Source organism: Sinocyclocheilus anshuiensis, unplaced genomic scaffold, assembly GCF_001515605.1.
Source record: "Sinocyclocheilus anshuiensis isolate Anshui unplaced genomic scaffold, SAMN03320099.WGS_v1.1 scaffold207, whole genome shotgun sequence".
Classification (NCBI taxonomy): domain Eukaryota; kingdom Metazoa; phylum Chordata; class Actinopteri; order Cypriniformes; family Cyprinidae; genus Sinocyclocheilus; species Sinocyclocheilus anshuiensis.
This window is the reverse complement of record NW_015551045.1, coordinates 2,366,260-2,388,434: the sequence shown is the minus strand read 5'-3', so window position 1 is coordinate 2,388,434 and position 22,175 is coordinate 2,366,260. Positions and strand designations below refer to the sequence as shown.

The 22,175-nt window shown below is 36.0% G+C and overlaps 1 protein-coding gene and 1 long non-coding RNA gene across 2 annotated transcripts in view; one reads left to right on the top strand and one right to left on the bottom strand.

Annotated features, from left to right (window-relative positions):
* The window catches only part of LOC107661791 (uncharacterized), a 26,474-nt gene extending 24,553 nt beyond the window's left edge, over positions 1-1,921 (top strand). Inside the window, exon 3 of the long non-coding RNA XR_001631141.1 lies at positions 1,776-1,921. This is a non-coding gene — a long non-coding RNA (uncharacterized LOC107661791). The remainder of the gene's footprint in view (positions 1-1,775) is intronic.
* Positions 1,922-9,189: 7,268 nt separating this feature from the next.
* LOC107661768 (follistatin-related protein 4) overlaps positions 9,190-22,175 on the bottom strand; it is a 213,868-nt gene continuing 200,882 nt past the window's right edge. The window contains exons 12-17 of the mRNA XM_016451535.1: positions 21,426-21,452; positions 18,180-18,298; positions 16,685-16,834; positions 14,957-15,064; positions 10,681-10,790; positions 9,190-10,516 (exon numbers count right to left, since the gene is read on the bottom strand). Coding sequence (XP_016307021.1) covers positions 9,814-10,516; positions 10,681-10,790; positions 14,957-15,064; positions 16,685-16,834; positions 18,180-18,298; positions 21,426-21,452 — 1,217 coding nt within the window. The 3' untranslated portion in view covers positions 9,190-9,813. The remainder of the gene's footprint in view (positions 10,517-10,680; positions 10,791-14,956; positions 15,065-16,684; positions 16,835-18,179; positions 18,299-21,425; positions 21,453-22,175) is intronic.

Genomic DNA, 22,175 nt, shown 5'->3' with positions numbered 1-22,175 from the left:
TATATTTTTCTTACAAAAACGCATCAATTCGCTACAGAAGGCCTTTGTTCACCCTCTGGAGCCGTGTGAGACACTTTTTTTTATGGATGGCCGATTTTTATTCAAGTTCTTTTGGACTGAAGCAATGCAACACGCTGAGTGGCATTAAACAGCTTGAAAGATCAAAGACAATTTTTTATATAACTTCGACTGGATTCGTCTGAAAGAAGAAAGTCATATACACCTAGGATGCCTCTGGGGTGAGTAAAACGCAACCTAATTTTCATTTTTGGGTGAACTAACCCTTTAAATACTTTATGTAGCTGCAACTGAACTACAGTAAATGGCATAAAACCATTAAAATCATAACCTCACACTACACTCTAAAAAATGCTGGGTTGTTTCAACCCAACTTTGGGTCAAATATGGACTAACCCAGCTGCTGGGTTAAATTTTTAAACTAAATTTTTGACCTAAAAAGTTAGTAATGGGCGCTTTGAAACCTTTGATTAGCTGAGAGCACTCTCCTGTCTTACAAACACAAAGAGGGTCTTACCTACCACACAGAACATATAATTCAAATTCTTTCTTGTTTTTCCCTTCAAAATGACTAAGTTTGTTCAGAATTATTCAGCCTTTAAAACTAAGCAGTGTCGGCTGGATGCTTCGGTAGTGACCGGCAATAATGTGCAAGCAGCAATCAGTTATTACAGCCTGTTACAGTCCACAACTGTGTTCCAATTTAAAGGCTGCATCCTTCGAAAGCTGCATTTGAAGACCAGCGGCACGACAAATGCTGTCCCACTTCAAAGGGTTCTACAAATGTGGCCTTGCAATGCATCCTTGCAATATCCATTCTGGGATTCATTCTCGGCAGTAACGATAAGATCTTTTTTGAGAGAAAATGTCAGATAGCAGTTTAAAAGTTAAATTAATTGACAGGGTTGTGAACCCTGTTTTGTTTTTAGACTTGTGAATATAACTTTTAAAAAAGTCGAGGAATAAACATGACTAATGCTAATGACTAATTTGAGAAAAAATGAATAATTTTAACATCATACAATTGCATGTTTTTATTTAGTATTGTTCTGAATATGTTATTTCACAATACAGATGTTTACATATAGTCCACAAGCTGGCCAGGATCAAGCTGCCCAGGAAATACGTGTTCCTACCTATATTTCTGCAAAACTAAAAAAAAACATGCCTACCTGTATATGCATGAATAGCAGCAGTTTCCAGTTGGAATGAAGACTTACGGCAGTAAAACTCTGACGACTTTTATTCCTTTTTACACAAATTATGATTTACAGGAACAGAGTTTCAATTAAGAGAGCCTACTTTTCGCACAATTCCTTGCACAATATTGTGTTATGTTGGGTTTGGTGTAGGGTTCATGTTATTTTCCAACACAATAGAACATTACCCTTTTAGCGACACTCCCCAGACATTTGAAATCTGAACCACCACAATACATACCTGAAGCAACGTAATAAAAACGCTGCAATACATGCCTGTACCAACGTAAAAACATGGCCACGGTCATGTATTGAATGCACATTTTAGCACCACTCACTGGACATTTCCCTTTGAAGCTGCTGCGAAATGTGCAATAAAGTACATAATATCAGTGTTGCAGAAACCACAAGCACATATTTTCAATGAGCCTGGGCTGTGCAAAAGAAAAAATTATTTATAAAAATTATCCAATTCAAAAGTTCACATCCCCTTGAATCGTAATACTCTGTTTGGTTACCCGAATGATCTACGACTGAGTCCCTTGTTTGTCCTGACAGTTCAACTGCCTGATTATCTTCTGTAAAGTCCTCCACATTCTTCGGTTTTCCAGCATCTTCTGCATATTTTAACCCTTTCCAGCTGTGACTGTATGATTTGGACAGCCATCTTTTCACACTGTGGGCAATTGAGGGAACACAGCTATTATAAATGGTGAAAACATTCACTGATGTTCAAGAAGGAAACATCATGCACCCTTGGCTCTTTTAATTGAGGATTTTATGATCAATAATCCAAGAATATGGTGACTAATATTAATAATAATAGGCAAACTGAATTTTTTTTCTATAATTTGAAGTTATTATTTTTTAAACAACATTTTGAATAGTGTATCCAAGTACCTTTAACCCAGAAATGGTGTAAAAATCAGACTGGACTAAAAGCCAAAGGCAGACAGGGAACTTTGCCTCTCTTTATTTCAGAGGTCCACCAGCTTTATGCACTGCTGTTAATGCATATGCATGCGCGTTGGCCCTGAGAAAAGGAGAGAAAGATGCCTTTGAGAGTTGTGGGGAGTGAATTCCCTATGAAGCCTGCTCCATTAGGAAAACATGATGCCCCCAAACTACTCCGTCTCTACTGCACCAGCACACTTTCTCTCACCCCTTTCTTTTTTCCGTCTGTCTTTAGGGACCTTGTGAAATATATTGAAAGCAGGCCTCAAAGGCCTTTAGAATTGAAAAACAAATAGCATAATTCAGGAGAACGCCACCACTTGCAGCTATTGGATCCACGTGCTGTTCCTTACTTTTTAATTTCTTACTTTTTAAAATAATTTGGGGCAAGTTTCACAAACCTATTATGCCACCAGCTGAAATTAGAAGTTTGTCAGTTTGTCTCAATGGAATGTGATTGTTTCATGTGTGACTCAATAGTGTAAGTGGGTCCGTTCGAAGACAGAGATCCTACATCTATTTTTAACAAATGCATGCAAACTATTAAATTAAGGCAAACAACTGAAAGCAATAAAGGACCCTGCATGTCGAAAAGTGATGCTAAAGGGGTACTCTCTGCGAACGGGTTGGTTTCAGACGCTTCAGTCTGATTTGGTGAAATGGTTCATCCAGCTCCCTAAAAGGAACCGGTTCGAAAGTATGATTTGTTTGTGAACCAGGCATATCTACACTTTAAAAATACAATGCTAATATTTATTTGTTTCTTTGTTTATTTTATTAGAATTTTCATCATTTTCAAACATAAAATCAGCAAGCTTTTATTTTGATGTGTTGTCAGCAAGTAAATATATGCGCTGCTGAGTAAAGTGCGTCATAGCTTTGCACTTTGCTCTGAAAGCGGAAGCGCATACAGTAGCCTAGATTTATGCTTTCAGGTTGAATGGAAATCTTTTACAGTATTACATTTCGATCTAAAACGGTGATTGTGCATTAACAGCTGTCAACCATGTCTGTACGCAGATGAGTTGTCTGAACTTATTTACCCAGCACCAATAATGGGTATCCCTGATCATATTTATTTAAAAAAAGGCCACCATACACCTACACCTACACCTAAATGTAACCATACTGAAATCAGAGAAATACTGAGATCAGCAAAGATCACGTGATGAGCAGGATAACAACATCATCAATGTGAGGAAACCCACATCCAATTTCAATTAGAGGTCTATTTAATACCCATTATCATTTTTCTTCATTTATTCATTTCAATTATTACAATACAATAACGTCGTATTTAATAATTATACAATTTGACACACATATGTACATTTAAACTCAGTTTAAAGATGTAGATTTATAGATAAAAACAGTACAGAAGTTATAGATCATTATTTTTTCACAATACTCATTTTAACAATAAGGTGATTCTGGGAAGGAAATGTGTTTAACTGTCACAAAAGTAGGCTTCATTTTCTTATTGTTAATATATAAAGACTTTTTGTTAAAGCAAAATACTTTCAAAGTAACATTTGATGTGAGGAGTTAAAGACTTAATGACACCGTCTGTCTTTTTCAGCTGATCAGTTTTTGTGCTCACATTCAGTAGCATCTCTCTCTAAGTTAAAGTGAAAAAGCTTATAGATTTATTTGCAAGGAAACCGTCTTTGTGTCTGCAGTGATAGTGATGGATGGCCTATTGACAGCATCTTTCACTGGCGAGTTGTTGTGAATAATTACTACAGATGGAGGAGTGTCAAACACTAAAGTGTATAGATTAAGCAGAGCTGGAGTAAAGGAAGGCTTCACGTGGTCTTATCAGGACCATGAAGCAAGATTTTAGCAGGTTATCAATGTTGACCTCTGTGTAGACGCCATTCATCAGTCAAGATGTTCAGATAATCACTGTCAGAATGATCTGTGTTTGTGCAGTAACACTGGAATTAAACATCTATTAGATCTCCAAATCAAACCCTGAACAATAACACACCAATGAACCAATAGATTAAGGGCCAGCTTTACTAACAGCTTGCGCCAGGGCAAGTCGGCAAACCGTCTTTTGGCGTTAAAATAGTACTGTTAGGTTTTACTAAAGACGCACAGTGATGAATTAGCGCTGAAAAGGTGTGGACAGTTATTTTTGCGCCTGACCTTATTGAATATGCATTTCTAGGAGTTTCCTGTTCAGATGCAAAATGTATGGGAGGAGAGTATTCAAATGAATCACATATATATATATATATATCCCACGCAACACTATATTACGTTATACAATGAAGGTATCTATACAACCAATGCTAATAAATCACTTGGGTGTATCCGGAATCTGTTGTTACAGGTTAACAGATACTTAGTCTACTAAAATTATGACCATGAAATATCAACTTTGTTCTACATCCCATGAAGCACATCTGTGAATTAAGTAAAGCCACTATCTTTCTGAAAAGTGTAACATTTCACAACGTTTTACGACGTATTAAATCAAATGAACATAACGCACATGCACACAGATGAACAGAACATGGTGCTGCTTGACCACGCCATGAAGCACATCTGTGAATTAAGTAAAGCCACTATCTTTCTGAAAAGTGTAACATTTCACAACGTTTTACAACGTATTAAATCAAATGAACATAACGCACATGCACACAGATGAACAGAACATGGTGCTGCTTGACCACAAGACAAGCTGAGAACTAGACGAGATCTTTGCTGGTGTGGTCAGTTACACTACAAGAAAAGACAAAAATCAATCATCAAAAAGTAGCAATTACTGCCATTACTCGGTTGCAAAACATCAATATTTCAACAGTTATTGCCTTAATGCTGAAAAACGTGTTGCATAGAGATATAGATTAACCAGCACAAAGACAGCTAAAGTTATTTCAAATGAACAAATTCATACATGTAAATAAATAATAAAGAGTTTAGGCCCTTGGCATTTTGTCATGATTGAAATGTAAATGTTTGAAAGAGTGTTTTGTGTAATATTTATGTGAATTTAATGGCTGTGTGTGCTGTAAAACCAAAGAATAAGTGGTGCTAGCTTACAAACTTACGGAACAGGTTTTATTCACCATACACAATGTACGTTGGGAGAAACAAATCTTACACATACACAGAATTAGGCAATAAAAGCCGGCATGAGGGTGAGTGTCAGAACAAATACACCAAGATCATGACAGCTCAACTCGAAAAAGAAAAGCTATACAGCTGTTCTATTATTCATTTAAAAATGCAGGTAAAAATGGAACAAATAAAGCCTTTGGTTCTTGGCCTGTTGATTAGCAACTGCAAACGGCTACAGCACTTTATGTGCCTCAAGTCTGCCAGCAGTTCTGGTACACTTAATAAAGGTTTTAATGACACACATAAACAGAGACTGAGGTGTTGAACAAGTCAATAACACACTGAAAAAAAACCAAAACAAAACAAAAAACAAATGTACATGAGAAGGACAAGAACAGGCCGAAACAGTCTGGGGACAATAGAGTATAATAAAGACAAATGGATGTGGACTTAAATGTGACTCAATGAGGCACAAGATGCTTCGTTTCTGCCTCGTTGGCAAAAGTTAGGCTGGCATTTCAGTGCTAAAAAGAACTGTGAACAAATAATACGCACACACACACACACATAATGCAGACATTTTAAAAGAACCCCATATTATATGCAGGACTGTACAAAATGTGTGCAGCTAGATTAGTCTTGAACAAACTTCGCAGACTTCTCGCGCAACAAACTTCTACTCTGTTTCATTCATTTCCTCCATAAATCGGACATACAGCGTTCACACTGTTTTGAGTATACTGTTACAAGAGCGTTGCAATGGCTGTGATTAAAACCAGCTTTCTGGCTCAGTTCTTAAAGAGATAGTTCACTCAAAGAGGAACATTTGCTGTTAATTTGCTCACCCTCAGGCCATCCAAGATGTAGGTGACTTTCTTTCTTCAGTAGAACAGTAAAGAAGATTTTTAGCTGAAACCATGGTCCTTGGTGATTCATAAAATTGCAGTCAGCAGCTGCCCTCACTTTGAGAATCAAAAAAAGCATATCAGGCAACACGAAATTATTGTGGCTCCTGATGATATATTGAGGTGTTATGAAGCAAAACAATCCGTCTGTGCAATAAACTACAAGTTACTCAATCAAAATTGAAATGAGCCAAAATGGTGGTGTAATTGATCTGATTCAGCGCTCCAGTTCCTCCAACAGTCACTGAACTGAGGAAACAGTTTGACTCGGACCGAAGACAGATGAGCCGCTGAAATGAGCATGAGTGAAGCCAGCACTTGAATGAAGGGGTGAAATTAATGTTTATTGACTTTATGTGCTTTAAACATGTAAAACAGCCACCTTTCACATCATTATTGGTTGCTTTAATAATATAATTGTTTAAACAACAGTTCTTTCTGGTCCTCGAATCTGATTGGCTGAGAGGAGTGTGATATTATAGTGAACAGAACTCCACTTGCAGTATTTCTCACAGCGAGTGTCATGGTGGATGCCCAAATCCACAATAATTTTATGAATAATACTGTTTTTGTGTCACGGAAATGTAGTTTTAAAAATTTTTTAGGTGAGAATGTAATGTAATGTAACTTTTACGATGGCTGTTGTTGTTTATTAAATAAAATTATTCAATAAACAATATTTTATATAAATAACAGTAGTACTTAATTATAGCATTTAATATTGGGAAACGGTGTGTGTGTTCGTGATGGTGATTTTAGTTACATTATTCCGCAATTAGAGTGAGTCATCAGTATAGATTTTATATTGAAAGAGACTGAAATGGGGTTGTAAACAAGGACGTTTTTTTTTTTTTACTTTTAACAACACGTTGTAAGACGCAGCACTGGAAATCACCCTTAACAGATGAAAGGATAGTACGACAAAGATATTGCTTTCCTCAGTGGACATTCATACTCTACATAAAACAGTGAGCTTTTAGTACAGTAATACATTAAGCTTTCAATGAAGCACCTCAACGTTCCTTTGTAACTAGTTCTAAAGTGACGTTTTCAAATTAGTAACAAAGGCTTGGGCTCAGCTGTTAAACTTGAGATTTGAATCCATGAATCCATGATGGAAGGAAGTAGTTCGCACAAAAGAGGCTTTTTTTAAAGACACTCTGTTGTTGTTTCTTATGTATTTGCAGACTTGTGTCGTCGAACTGATGTATAAACCTTGTGCCTACGGCCGAATCACAGCCGTGCCAATATACAGCCATATTGCACTGCTACTCGTGTGATATTGCTCATGTATACGTGACGTCATTGCATGATTACGTAAACGAACTGGGGGGTCAGTTATTTGAACCACTTCACTGAAACAAACTGTCCGAGTGAAACCGTTCATGGAAAAGAATCGGATTTCCCCATTTGCCTGAGGCTCTGGATTACAGGTAATGTTGCAAATCATGTTCAGTTTCTTGCACAGAGCGATCATTTTGCTTCATAAGACCTCAATATAACATCAGGAGCCACAGGGATTTATTTTGTGTTGCCTGATATGCCACTGACTTGGATTTTATGAATTGCCAAGGACCACGGTTTCAACCGGTTTTAAAAATCTTATTTACTGTTCTATTGAAGAAAAAAGGTCATCTACATCTTTGGATGGCCTGAGGGTGAGTACATTAACAGCAAAGTTTGATTTCTTGGTGAACTATCCCTTTAAAAACCAGACATAAAGGACACAAACTCAAATCACTCTATAGTTAATATACTGTATGCGGAGCACATTTATTCAGCGATTGTTAGCCCACTGAGTTTAATTAGATTTGTTTGGGCCTTAAATTGATCGTATCTGTGTCCAGTTTAATGTTCATTGAGGTCTAACCATCTGGCTTTCTAAAGTAATACTGTAGTCATGCATATCTGACTGAGCCTGAAAGCACATTGAAATGCCAATTTAGCCATTTTGTCTCAAATAGGGCGATTTAAAGCTGTGCTTGCGGTCGTCTCAGTAGTGATGATAGTGTGTTCAGTGCAACAGTGCTCTAATTTGGTTCATGTGTGTTAAATGTACTGAATTTTTTCTGTTGCCTTTCAAACATCTGATGCACCAGATAAGTTTTTATCTAGCACAGTGGACCTCATTGCCCATCTATTTGTATTTAGCAAGAATATACTTTTCTTTCATTGTTATTTGCTATTCTATTCTTTAGCTGGGTGTTTGAATGTAATATATGAATGTAGGACTACTTTAATGAAACTAAAGTTTGCGTTCAGACAGAATTGATGCAAAAAAGCCAAAAGAAGATCAACACACACCTTTTTTCTTTAATGGCAGGTGTTTCCATGGACTTTTATTGTTTTTAAACTGAGCTAATGATATTTTCTATCCCCTATGCCTTTACACAAACCTCTGCATTTGGACATTTTCATTAAGACATTATGTAGTATGTTTATTAAACCGTTTTCCTGCTTCACACAATGGTTTACTATCCTTGTGGTGGGGGCATTTGATCAAAACTTGACCAACACACACACCGTAATTCTAAAAGAAATTATTTAATTAAAAAACAAATATGTAATATAGGATTTGTCCTATATGTTGTCCCCAAAGGGCGGTCAGCTTTAGCAAACGTTTGGAGGCGACGGTGTCCCCAAAGTGTAGCTCCACAAAAACAAACACACACACAGAGAGCACTGAGGATGAGAAGAAAGTACTCACCTCATTACAAAAAGGAAAATGCAAAATGTTACTGTAACGTGTTTATTATAATGAAGTGTACTAATAACTGTAAAACAAACGCTGTTGAATTGTGTGATCAGAAACACTGGGATGAGGCAAACAACACAGTTTTCTACATTGACAAAAATGAGACATGACACTGACGGACAGATTTCCTGCAGTGACTGTATATAACAAGTGAACACACTGAGAAAAAAATAAAGAAAAACACTCATTGACAAAGCATTGTGCATAGTTCAGTCATTACCTAACCTGTCTGCTGTGTCCCCAAAGGGCGGTCAGCTTTAGCAAACGTTTGGAGGCGACGGTGTCCCCAAAGTGTAGCTCCACAAAAACAAACACACACACAGAGAGCACTGAGGATGAGAAGAAAGTACTCACCTCATTACAAAAAGGAAAATGCAAAATGTTACTGTAACGTGTTTATTATAATGAAGTGTACTAATAACTGTAAAACAAACGCTGTTGAATTGTGTGATCAGAAACACTGGGATGAGGCAAACAACACAGTTTTCTACATTGACAAAAATGAGACATGACACTGACGGACAGATTTCCTGCAGTGACTGTATATAACAAGTGAACACACTGAGAAAAAAATAAAGAAAAACACTCAAACTTTTAAAAAGCATTGTGCATAGTTCAGTCATTACCTAACCTGTCTGCTGCTTAATGCTATTTCTGCTAACAAGGAAGTGCAAAAAAATCATCAAATTAGTTCACTGTTGCACTGAAGGGTGTCTTCGTTCGTTCCCTTGTTGTTTAAGGTTTCTTGCCGTTGAATGTGTGTGTATGTGTGTGTACCTATACAGAAACCCGCATGTGTGTTCGTTTAACTCACTACTAGGATCAAGTCCGTTCGCATCCCTTAAAGGTTTTCCCAAGCTTTGGCCCAGTCGGCTGATGCAATCCTCTGCAGAACCGGCCCGCGGTACGCCGCTCATACCTCGCCCACCCAGACCACTGTGTTCCCTCTCTTGACGTCTGACACCTCACAGTGAGGGCCGCTCTGTTTGCCGTCCAGAACGAACAGGGACTCGGCCGACGACGTGACCAAGTAGCGTCCAAACACCCCGCTGGAGACCACCACCCTGTTGGCGTCTCCCCAAGGCCAGCTGCTGGCTGGAATAGGATCCTTGACATCTTCGAGGGCTTTCGTTCTTCCTGAAGCCAGGTCCGAGAAAACCAGCTTGGAGCCCTGCGCCGAAGAGGCCACGATCATGTACTTGTTGGCCTCCGTGAAGGACGGCTGAAACTCCAAGTCTGCGAGGGGAATCGAGACGTCCGCTTCGTGGCCGGTCCGCAACTCGCCGCTGAAGGAGATGGTCTGGACTTGGAGCTTTCCGTGTCGCTTGTCCACGGAGACGATGAAGCGGCCGTCTGGAGAGATGAACGGCTGGCCGTTGATGTTGGGATTAGGTCCAATGACGGTGTCGCTTACGCTGTCGATGAGAAGCTGTGAGCTCGGGGCCGAACGGTCCTCGACTTGGCACTCGATAAAGTAGTAGCCGCTTAAATGAGTGTAGGCCATGCTGGCTGGGATACAGCTGTAGTTCTTCAGACTGATGGTCTTGACGAGACGGAGGGTCTCAAGGTCAATTTTATGCACCGCGGGCTCCGATTTTAAGTAGACAAAGCCAAACCTGAGATGACAATGGTCAAAGACAGGTTAATGATCTTTCTGCGGATTTATTAAGTGCTGCGCTTTTAATTACAACCGTCATTTGCTCGCTATCCATTTTTGGAAGAATTATGTGGAAAATCTGACAGAGGTCATGCACGCTGAGCAGTGACGATCGTTTCGTACCTTACGTGGGTGATAATGAGATTGGTGGGAGGGATGTAGAAGTCCTCCACTCCTTCAAATGGAGTACGGATGATCTGACGCTGCTCCACCGCGCTGGCTGAAGTGATCACCTTAAAAAATGGAAGAGAGTGAAAAGAATATTACAACCAGGGCCAACAGCCGGTGACTTCAGTAAATGTACAGGCTGTGAAACTGTATGTGCAATTTTTCATTAAAAACAGGCAGAACGAATTGGGAAAACATGTAATTTGTGTATTTTTTATGTAATATTGTTATTATTGATACTTAATACTATTAATTAACTGTAAAGTATTTAATAATAACTTTTATTTATATAATAATGATTATTATTTTATATAACAGTACAATTACAATAATAATATCGATGGTTGTTTTTTCTTTGCTTTCAAATGTTAAACCATAGAGGTTTTTATGTTGGCAGAAAACGGCAGAGAAACTTCTCTTTTGAAATGCTTCTCTTTTGCTGATAACAGTTTTATAAATGATTCTCATTACAAACCAGGTAAGATGATTGGGGCATGTTGCATTTTTAAATTAATGTTATAAGACACTGAAAACACTGTTATCGTGAGTGGCTCGTGAGAAGATCACAGAACTTCACTCTGAAACACACAGCACATCAGATTACATATTTATATAATTACAATGCCGTTTTTAAGATTTCATAATCATACTAAGCCTTATTGCTTTCTCAGGCACTGTTAGAGTTAATAAAAAGGTTAACTGGCGAGTAACACTTCATTCTGGTTTTTACTTACATTTGGTCATTGGTAAGTGAACTTCAGGCCCAGATTACAACCATGGCTAAATATGACCAAACCGAGGAGACGATAAGCAAAGATCTTCAGTAACTCTTGCTTTGATATTTTATTATATAGTAAGACATTCATGAATTTACTGGATAAATACAGCTTTCAGCAGTGGTGTAATACTGCCATACAGCCTTCATGCCGAGTGTTTAATCATGTCTATAATGTTTTCCCTGCTCCCTTTACAGTTAATTATCATGTATCATACTGCCTAGTTTCTCCTCCGGTCACATTTTTACAAAAAAAAGTGCATTGAAGAGTGTTAAGAAACAGACATGAAAGTGAACTCTCTTTAAGTGCATGTTTTATTAATATTGCATTATCTGCAAGTAGTTTTTGAAATATACTTTTAAAATTTGAAGAACTCTATGAGTGCACATTCACTAAAATGAAGCACATTTATAATCACAAAGGCATTGTCCATGCCATATTTATAATATGTTATAGGATATTTAATGTCTTTACAGCAATATTTATATTAACAAAACAATTCTCAAATGCGGATACAGGATTGCTATCAGACCACTCAGAAATTGTACAAAGAAAGTTCAGACTTGCCTTATATTAATAAAGGTTTTAGTACATTCACTTGTTACCCAACAGATACAGTACTACCAAAATAATAATAGTTTGAAATTCACAACGATTTTATTAAAAGAGCTTATAAAGTTGATAAAAATGCCACTGTTGGCTTCAGTGCAGATGATTATGAATGCAAACGATCAGTTCTTGATTTGTGAATGTGTGTGATGAGTGCGGGATCAGAGCCAAGCGCACACATGCGGCTCTATCTCACCTCATTTGTTTAATCTAATGAACTGACAAACAGGTTCAGATGTTTGACTAAGAATATTAAGCCATTTAAAAAAATGGGTTTGATATTTCACCTCTCGAGCTGAGCACTGCCTCCGGGCCTGACAGATTGCCCGTGCCCGGGTCAATTACTCGCATTCAAAACGAGTCGAATATTATCAAGCCATTTATTTGTGGTGTGAATCCATATCCCCTGCAGCCAATTATGCAGCTTGCCTCTAAAAGTGCTCTTTAGCATTTCTGACTGATTCATAGCGAACGCCTTCATTATTCTGTGTGGCTGGTGCTCTGTGGGCATGCTGAACAAGCAAACACACCTGAGGACTTTCCCGCTATTTAATAAAACGTGAATTATTCATGTGTATGGGGGCTGGGATTACACACTGTTTGTTAAATAAAAAGCCTTTCATTTGCTCTGTCTTTGAGGCTGTGTTTCTCAGACGTGTGCGCTGACATACGAGGACAGCCGAGATCAAACCTGGCAAAGACTAAAGTGGGAACCGGGCAAATTTTCTTCATGTAGCAGAAAGCGTCTTATTCGCCTGCAGCTCGAGTCAGGAGCTCTACCTGACACTGAACTGCACTGTGTAGAAACTGCTTTCATTCAGAAATTGCTCGTATATTTTACAAACAATAAGTAATGCACTGAATTAAACATGAAATTTTGATAAAAACTGAAATCGTATTTTCTTGTCTTATACTCCAATAATCTTTGTTTACAACTTTGGAAAATCATTTGCAGTTACAGTGCAGTTAATGCACATGCAATTAATCTTCATAATGCATTCAAAATCTATACTATTTTTATATTTCGGGTTGTTAGAATCATTATTTTCTAAAACAGTCATAACTTAAGATTTAAAGATTATTAAAGATTTTTCAGCTAAAACCATATTGTGTCAGATCAGAAACTTCTCATTAATGAGTGAAAATGAATATTACCATGGTATTCCTGCATTTACCCCCTTTTTTAATAATGAAATGAACCAAAAAAAATAACAAACAAACAAACTATGATGCAGAACTTTTCCACGACATTCTAATTTATTGAGATGCACCTGTATATAGTATTACTGAGAAATGTTAGTTGGATAAATCATTGTATGAAATGTATATGAACATATAATCTGCGATTTAACCCTAATTCCTTAATTCCATTGAACTCATGATTGCTCAAAAACAGTCCAAATATATGAAACCTACCAATTTATTTCTAACAAAACAACATCATAACAACCTAAATATAACTCTGAATTTTTTTCAGACAAAATTAATTAATTTTAATTGCATAAACATTCACTTTCAGATGAAAAAAGTCATCAGGTTTTCATGCTTCAGTGGTTCATCAATAGTCGTACATATCCATGTTTGTCAAAAACATGAACAAAAACAAAATTCAGTGCCAAAAGTGTGAGATGTGTCAGATAACTATTTTACAAAAGTTGTTTAATATAACTTTATAGATAATTTTACGAAAATATTTTTGACACCAAATGGTACTCCATACAAATAGAGCACAAAACATGTAACTTTTTGGTTATATCTCCTAAAAAAAAGTAAAAAATTTAGAAAAAAGGAATAGTGTATATTGAGGGTCTTAAAGGGTTAGTTCACCCACAAATGAAAATTCTGTCATTAATTACTCACCCTCGTGTTGTTCGAAACCCGTAAGACCTTCGTTCATCTTTGGAACACAATTTAAGATATTTTTGATGAAATCTGAGGGCTCTCTGACCCTCCCATAGACAGCAAGGTAACTACCACGTTCAAGGTCAAGAAAAGTACCAAGATGATCGACAAAGTAGTCCGTGTGACATCAGTGGTTCAACTGTAAAGTTACGAAGCTACGAGAATACTTTTTTGCACAAAGAAAACAAAAATAACGACTTTATTCCACATTTTCATCTCTACTGCGTCACTTGTGGATGCGCGTTCATGACAGTATCATGACGAGAGCGTGTGGCGGCGCAAAAAAGTATTCTCGTAGCTTCGTAACTTTACAGTTGAACCACTGATGTCACACGGACTACTTTGTCGATCATCTTGGTACTTTTCTTGACCTTGAACGTGGTAGTTACCTTGCTGTCTATGGGAGGGTCAGAGAGCCCTCAGATTTCATCAAAAATATCTTAAATTGTGTTCTGAAGATGAACGATGGTCTTACGGGTTTGGAACAACACGAGGGTGAGTAATTAATGACAGAATTTTCATTTTTGGGTGAACTAACCCTTTAATGCACTATGGGAGCAAAGTTTTGTTCCCTTACTAAAAACTAAGCATTTTTAAAAAATTTTATGTACGTCTTCCAGGTCAAAATGGATCTGAATGTGTTATGAAGCTGTAGTCAGTGCAGAAATGCATTTGTTAAGCAAAGACTATCACACATTAACACCAAACATTCAAAAATACAGACGGTTAGTAGGTCAATGGCCCCTCATAAGCTCAATGAATGAACTCTCAGAATAAAAAAACAAAAAAAACAACAACACATAACAGTGGGGCGGCATGAAGAAAGTGTGAGCGCTCACTAATTTGCTTGAGAGACTTTAGGAACTATCTGGGTGAATTATAATTCAGGCCAAAACTAGAAACAATATTTTCCTTGTAGACAGTGAAGGCTTTGTGAGTGTCACCTGCAGTGTAGAGCGGGACTTCAGCAGGTCTCTCCAGCTCAACAGCCACAGCTGATCGTGAGATTTGTCGTAGAAGAGTTTGACGGGCATGGCGTCCGTTTCCACAGCCTGTCATTCCAACACAAGAGGGGAAAGTCATACAGTTTTGCTTGTCAAGAGCAGCTGTTATGAGTAAAGCACCCATTGTGTCTTATATTATATTTAATATAATTTGATGATAAATTACTGTTATATATCAAAGGTTTGTTTTGTTATATAAGTGAACAAATCATCTTACAACTTAATTGAAAAACCAAAAATTGACAAACAAAATTCCCTGCTTGACAGTTCACATTTGATGGGTTTTCATTGAAATAACTGTTTCTTCATAGTTTTTTTCTTAATTGTTATGTACAGTAGTGTTTCATGTTACATCTAATGTTTTTAAATGAATGCTTATTGCATTATTTTAGTGTTATGTGTTACCAAGTTTTTGTGTATTTTGAATTTGCTCCCTCTATATACTAGTATTTACTTCAGCTTGTGGAAAAGCTTTCATGTATGATTCTTCATGTATATTATAAAGGTACAAAACTGATATTAGCACTTCAGTAGGTTCACATTATTTCAGTTAACGAAATATGTGTGTTTTACGGTAAATAGAAGTTAAATCTGTAAAACCTATAATTTTGCCACCATATTTTTACAGTAAATTTCTGGCATCCACAGCTGAATTTTTTTTACTATAAATTTCACAGATTGTTTTTCTTTACAATGTGTGAAAAAGATCTTGCATGCATCACCTCTAGGTTCTCAGATCTCAACCATGTCTCAAACTGAATGATTTTAATGTCTGCAAAGAAGTGTTCATGTCAGATATTTCTTATCAAATTCATCCACGAACAAATGATCCACATTTTATTGTGTGACGGGCAGTGACCGATTACATGTAACCTGGATTACTGTATGTAATCAGATTCCAAGAATTAAATACTTGTAAGTAGATTATATAAAATTTTAAAATACTTGTAATTAGACTACAGTTACTATTTTATTGATTACATGATTACATATTATTCACACAATAGTAATAAATTGTTAAAAATGTATTGAATCTCCCTAATTCTTTTTCATTTTTTAAATTTGGATTTGTAACATAACACGTTCAAGGGGGCTCAGCCAAATTTTGCCTAATATTTTAAGTTACTAAATTAATAATTAAGTAACACATTTGCATTTTCACGGTTCTCTGACGTTGGTTAATGGTCACATGACATGCAGGTAAACAAATAAATGATTTAAGTGTTTTCTTTTGATTTATTTCAGTTTTGTTTTTTTTATGATTTAACTAATTATTGTCTTTTCATTAAACCCCCTGCAGGTCCTTCACAAACCCCAGTGTGGAAAACCTTGGTAATGTAATGTTTAATGCACTTTATGTTGTTAATAACAACGAATGGAAAATATTTTCTTTCTCTTAATATATTTATATCAATATGGTACAATATTACCTTATTTAAATCAATGTGATAAACAAGTTAGGTCAAAAGTAATCAAAAAGTAGTCTGATCAGATAACCCAAAACATGTAATGTAATGGATTACATTACTAACTACAATTTTTGTCATGTAATCTGGAATCAGTAACAGACTACAATTTGCAAGTAATCTACCCAGCACTGATAATAGTTATTGAGAACTCTTATGAGATATGAGAGCTGTGGTTGGCTGAAGACTGAAACATCCTCACCTGCACGACTCTCTGCTCCTGTGTGTCGATCAGCAGCAGTCTGTTCTGAAGTGGCTGAGACACGTACACGTACTTGTCCCTTACGCTGACCGCAGATGCCCATACACACTCCTGTGAAGAGACGCCCGTGCTGCTGGGACACAGTTCTTCCTGCAGGGATGGACACGCGCTTGAACCAATGTTTGTGTCTGTGCACTCGTAAAATAAAGGTTCTTTATTGGCAGCTAAGGTTCCATGAATAACCTTTAACCTCCAGGGAACATGACCATTGCACAAAAGCTTCTTTATAGTAGAAAACATATAGGTTCTTTAGATTATTAAAATGTTCTTCACACTAAAAAGAAATGGTTACTTTTCACTGGAGGGTTCTTTGGGGACAAAAAATAGTTCTTCTATGGCATCACTGTGAAAACCACCCCCTTTGAAACCTTTAAGAATGTCAAAACATGTTCACCTCCAAATCAAAAGAAGCAAGAAATTATATATATATATATATTAATGATTATAATATTGTTTAAGCAAAGCATCTGGATGTAGATACACTAAAATGCAAAAGTCTGATATAAAGATTTTTAAGAAGTTTTTTTTTCCCACTTCTAGTCACCAATGCTGCATTTATTTGATCAAAAATACAATAAAAACAGCAATATTGTGAAATATTACTACAATTCAAAATAAATATTTACTATTTGAGTATATTTTAAAATGTATTTTATTCCTGTGATCAACTCCAGTCTTCAGTCACATGATCTTCAGAAATCATTCTAATATGCTGATTTGCTACTCATTTCTGATTATTATCAATGTTTGTGCTGAATCATATTTTTTTTGAAACTGCGATATTTCATTTTTCAGAATCCTTTGATTTGAAATTGAAATAATTTGTAACATTATAAATGTCTTTGCTGTCACTTTTGATCAATTTAATGTGTCCTTGATTAATAAAAGTATATATTTTTTAAATCAACAACACTTTACTGAAAGTCATAATGCGTTATAAAAAAAAAATGAATGCATTATTATTATGCCTCGTAATGCACCTTATAATGCATTATATGATCTCAGTGATTATGACCACAGTTATAAATTATAATACTTATCTATTCATTGTTGCACCTTTAGAAAATATAATACATTAGAACACATGACAAATAAACCTTCAAATATTATAATGCATTTTAACTTTGGTTACAATTATTTATGAAAAGATATAACGCATTACAACATACGTTATGAATTCTTTCATAATGCATTATACATAAAGGCTTTAAATAAAGTGTTACCAAATAAAAGTCTTACTAATCTTGCTTTTCAAACAGTAGTATATATTATACTAATGATAATGGTTTGCTTTTGCAATAATAAGAATTATGGGGGTGGAAGAATGTGAAAATAATCTTAACAAACAATCTTAAAACAGTCAGGCTTCACTGGCATTAAGCATAATGACTACTCTTATTTCTGTCTTTTGTTTTGGGTTCGAGGCAAGACTTACATAACTACCCAGAATCCTCTCTGTCCGCGGGATGCGTCTGCGAATCTCACAGTTGCCGGGCTTCAGTATGGTGATCCCTTCGCTGGAGAACACATAGAACATGTTCCCCACACCGAGCCCTGCAAGCACACACAACATCATACACGCCATTACACACTCTCTCTTCCTTCAGAGAGAACAAAAGCAAACGGCGTGCCACTGGGGGAGAAAACGGTTTCAAACAATGCGGCTGTCATACGGTCAGACAGCAGAGACTATTAAAATCTCCTGAAACCACTCCAAAAAGTGCATTTGCAGGTCTGTCACCTGGCAGCAAACAACAGCTGCTAATTAGCGTGGTCACGTCAGAGGAGCGGCAGCACAGAGTTGTCATGCTGTCAGAAAGCAGAAGGTGTAAAAACACACAGTCGCAGGTAAGCTGTGCATGATCAGTGCTGGCGGTCATCTCCATGAGTCGAGATGGTGGATGACTGTTCCTAATGATCATACGCAGGCACTGATTTGTGTAGAAGCTGACACTAAATTAAAAATAAAAAAGGTAGTTGCCACTTTTTATCTCACATTTCTGACCGTTTTCTTACAATTATGAGTTTATATCTCACAATCTCACAGAATTGTGAGATATAATCTTGCAATTGTGAGAGAAGTCCAGTTCTGATGGGAAAAAAAAACACTGACTTTATTTCTCAGAATTGAAAGTTTATATCTGGCAGTTGTGACTTTTTCACACGCAATTGCGAGTTGGAAAGTGAGTATTGTGCGATATAAACTTGCAATTGTAATAAATTATCAGTCTTTTCCCCCCCTCAGAACTGGACTTGCAATTGCAAGTTTATATCTCACAATTCACAATTAAAAAAATAAATAAATAAAAAAATAAATAATAATAATAAATACAAATTCAAATTAAAATAAAAGTCAGAGTTTATATCGTGAAATTCTGACTATATATCCCAAAATGCGACTTTATATCCCACAATTTTGAGGAATGAAGTGAGAATTTGCGAGAAACAAAATCAGAATAAAAGTCAGTTTATATCTCACAATTTTGACTTTTTTTTCTCAGAACTGCGTGATATAATCTCGTGATTATTAGTGATAAAGTCCAATTCTGAGGAAAAAAAGACTGACTATTCCTCAGAATTACGAGTTTATATCTTACAATTCTGACTTTTTTCTCAGAATTGCGAGTTTATACATGCAATTGCGAGTTATAAAGTCAGAACTGAGATATAAATTCACAATTGTCTTTTTTCCCCTCAGAATTGGACTTTATAACTTGCAATTGCGAGTTTATATCTCACAATTCACAATAAAAAAATAAAAAATAAATAAATAAAATAAAATAAAAATCATAGTATATATCTTGCGATTCTGACTTTATTTCTCAGAATTGCAACCTTGTATCCCACAATCCCACAAATGTATGACTTGCAATTGTGAGTTTATATCACACAGTTCTGAGAAAAAGTCAGAAATGCAAGATGTAAACTCACAACTGCGAGAAAAAAGTTACAATTTGGAGAGAAAAAGTAGCAATTACGTTTTGTGTTTTTTTATTCAGTGGTGGAAAGGGGCTTCCATTGATCTGCGAGGGGGCAGTTCAAACACAATAAATACGAATCGGCTATTTCGTAGAAATGTGTATGATTTGTATAAAAACTAAGCATGGTGCTACACTTCAGAGCGGGGTGTGAGCAGTTCGTATTCACTACCAATTTGCAAAAAAATGTATTTGGAATACTCTGTTAAACTTGAATCTAAACAGCTTAAACTGAAGACTAACCGGATGTCACACATTGGCTACAACAGGGCTAAAGATACACTGATAAAACACAGATTTGATTTTATTCTCCTATAAACCAACAAACAGCACAAAAACTCACCACAACACGTTCCTAAGCATCCACATTTCACTCATATATATTTGTGTAGCAAACAAGAGTCAATACATTTATCAATTTCAAGACATTCACTAACACTATGTTGATGATTTTCAGTTATGTTCAATGTTAAATCAAGGGTTTTTCAATAAAGGAAGAATATGAAAAAGTGTGGTATTTGGGATAAAACGTGTCTGTGCTGCTGGGGCCAAAGGCACAATGATTTACATGATAATAATCAGATGCCTGACGTTTTTATTTGTTGGTTGGATTCACACAGGGTTATTACAGTTAGCATAAAAAAATTGTTGGATGTTAACTGAAATAAAATAAAATATAAAAATTAAACGTTTTATTTTAGCTAGTTAATTTAGTTTAACTAGATGAAATAAAATAACTACAATTAAAACTGAATTATTAAATTAATGACAACTATATTAACATATAAAAACAACAAAAACATAACGACAAATTTCGCAACTTTTCTTTTAGCTTTAACTAAAATTAATATGAAAGCACAAAATATAAAAAAAAAATCTAATTGAAAATATTAACAATAACTACAATAGTATCTCAATGATACTAAAATAACGGGATTCAGATGGTTAATACCATTTAATACGTCAGTGTCCACCTCAGAGACAATCACCATATTTATAATGAAACCATCATATTTAAAACATATTTATCATGAAACATATTTATTGTTACTACTGTAAAGCCATATAAAATTTATATTTCCTTCAAACTGTGTAAAAAGCTTTCAGAATCTTTCCTTTTTTCTGTATTTTTAAAATTAACAGAAACAGTACATTTTGCTGAAGTTATTGTTTTGAATACGATATTATGCAAAACATATTACTTTAGCTGAAGTTTGCCTGAGTGTGGTCCCTCACCACCTCAGACATTTATACGACTTTAAACAAAACAAAGAATTCTTTTAGAATTTACTTTCCCTCAAAATGTGTTGCTCCATCAGTTCAATAAAAACATGTATATATATATATAGCCTATATTTTTAGCCCCGTTCTACCCTACTGTATGAACATGACACACGAGTCATTTGTCGAGACAGAGTGTAAACCACCATTGTGACATGATATGTGGCGATCAAAGCAATCTACATGTGAGCTTTCTTTGATAACTGGGTTCCTGCAGGTGTGTTATAAAGTCATTAGTGCATGTGCATTCTAGCTCTTTTACCTTCACATTAATGCATGCTTCAAATAGGCCCGGATTCATTTCAGTAAGCAATTTAGTCCACACACAGTTATCAAAGTGTCTCTCAGAATGTTTGTCATTGTTATTGTAACATGAACACTAATCAGACAGATAATCAGACATGAGTATCAAGCAGATTTACCTTCTTCCCTCCAGAGAATGTTGGCCACTAGATGGACAGCATGAGGAAACACAGAGGACAGTTAGCGGACAGCAGAGAAACACACTGATGAGACTGACTTCACCCTGGACATTTACACGTTTACAGTATGTGTAACTGTAATAAAAGTGATTTCACATTAATATGATGCCCTGGAAAAACTTAAGAATTAGTAATATTAGAAATAATGGCCATGAAGTTGAAGATGAGCTGCTGGAGGGATTCAAATCACGATTTGGTTAAGTGCTATTATGAAATCGCAAAGGCTGATATTTTTAATTAAATCTTTGTGCAACGTGTTTCATGATGCGCAGCACTGTGGTCAGAGCGGCTTGATCGCTTCGGCTTCAGCAAAAGAGAGCAGTTTCATGCCACACTGTCAGTTAAGTGTTTGAAATAACTTCCATTTGTGATCTGATGTGGCTTCATATCATAGAATGAGACAGAAAATATATTATTTTACAGTAAACTATACTAATTAGTTCTGCATTATAAATATTTCATTCTTATAGAACACAGGAAAAAAAACATATTGTTGCAGTGCATATGCAACTCTGTATGTGTATGCTCTTCTTCAGCATACAGAAGTTTACAGGATTTATTTTTATTGTATTTATTTTATTTTTTTGCAGAGGATGCATGCAGTGACTCATACTTCATAAAAACATGTACACCATTTTTGATTTTGCATACCTCGTGACAAAAATGTTAATTCAGAAATTATCATCACAG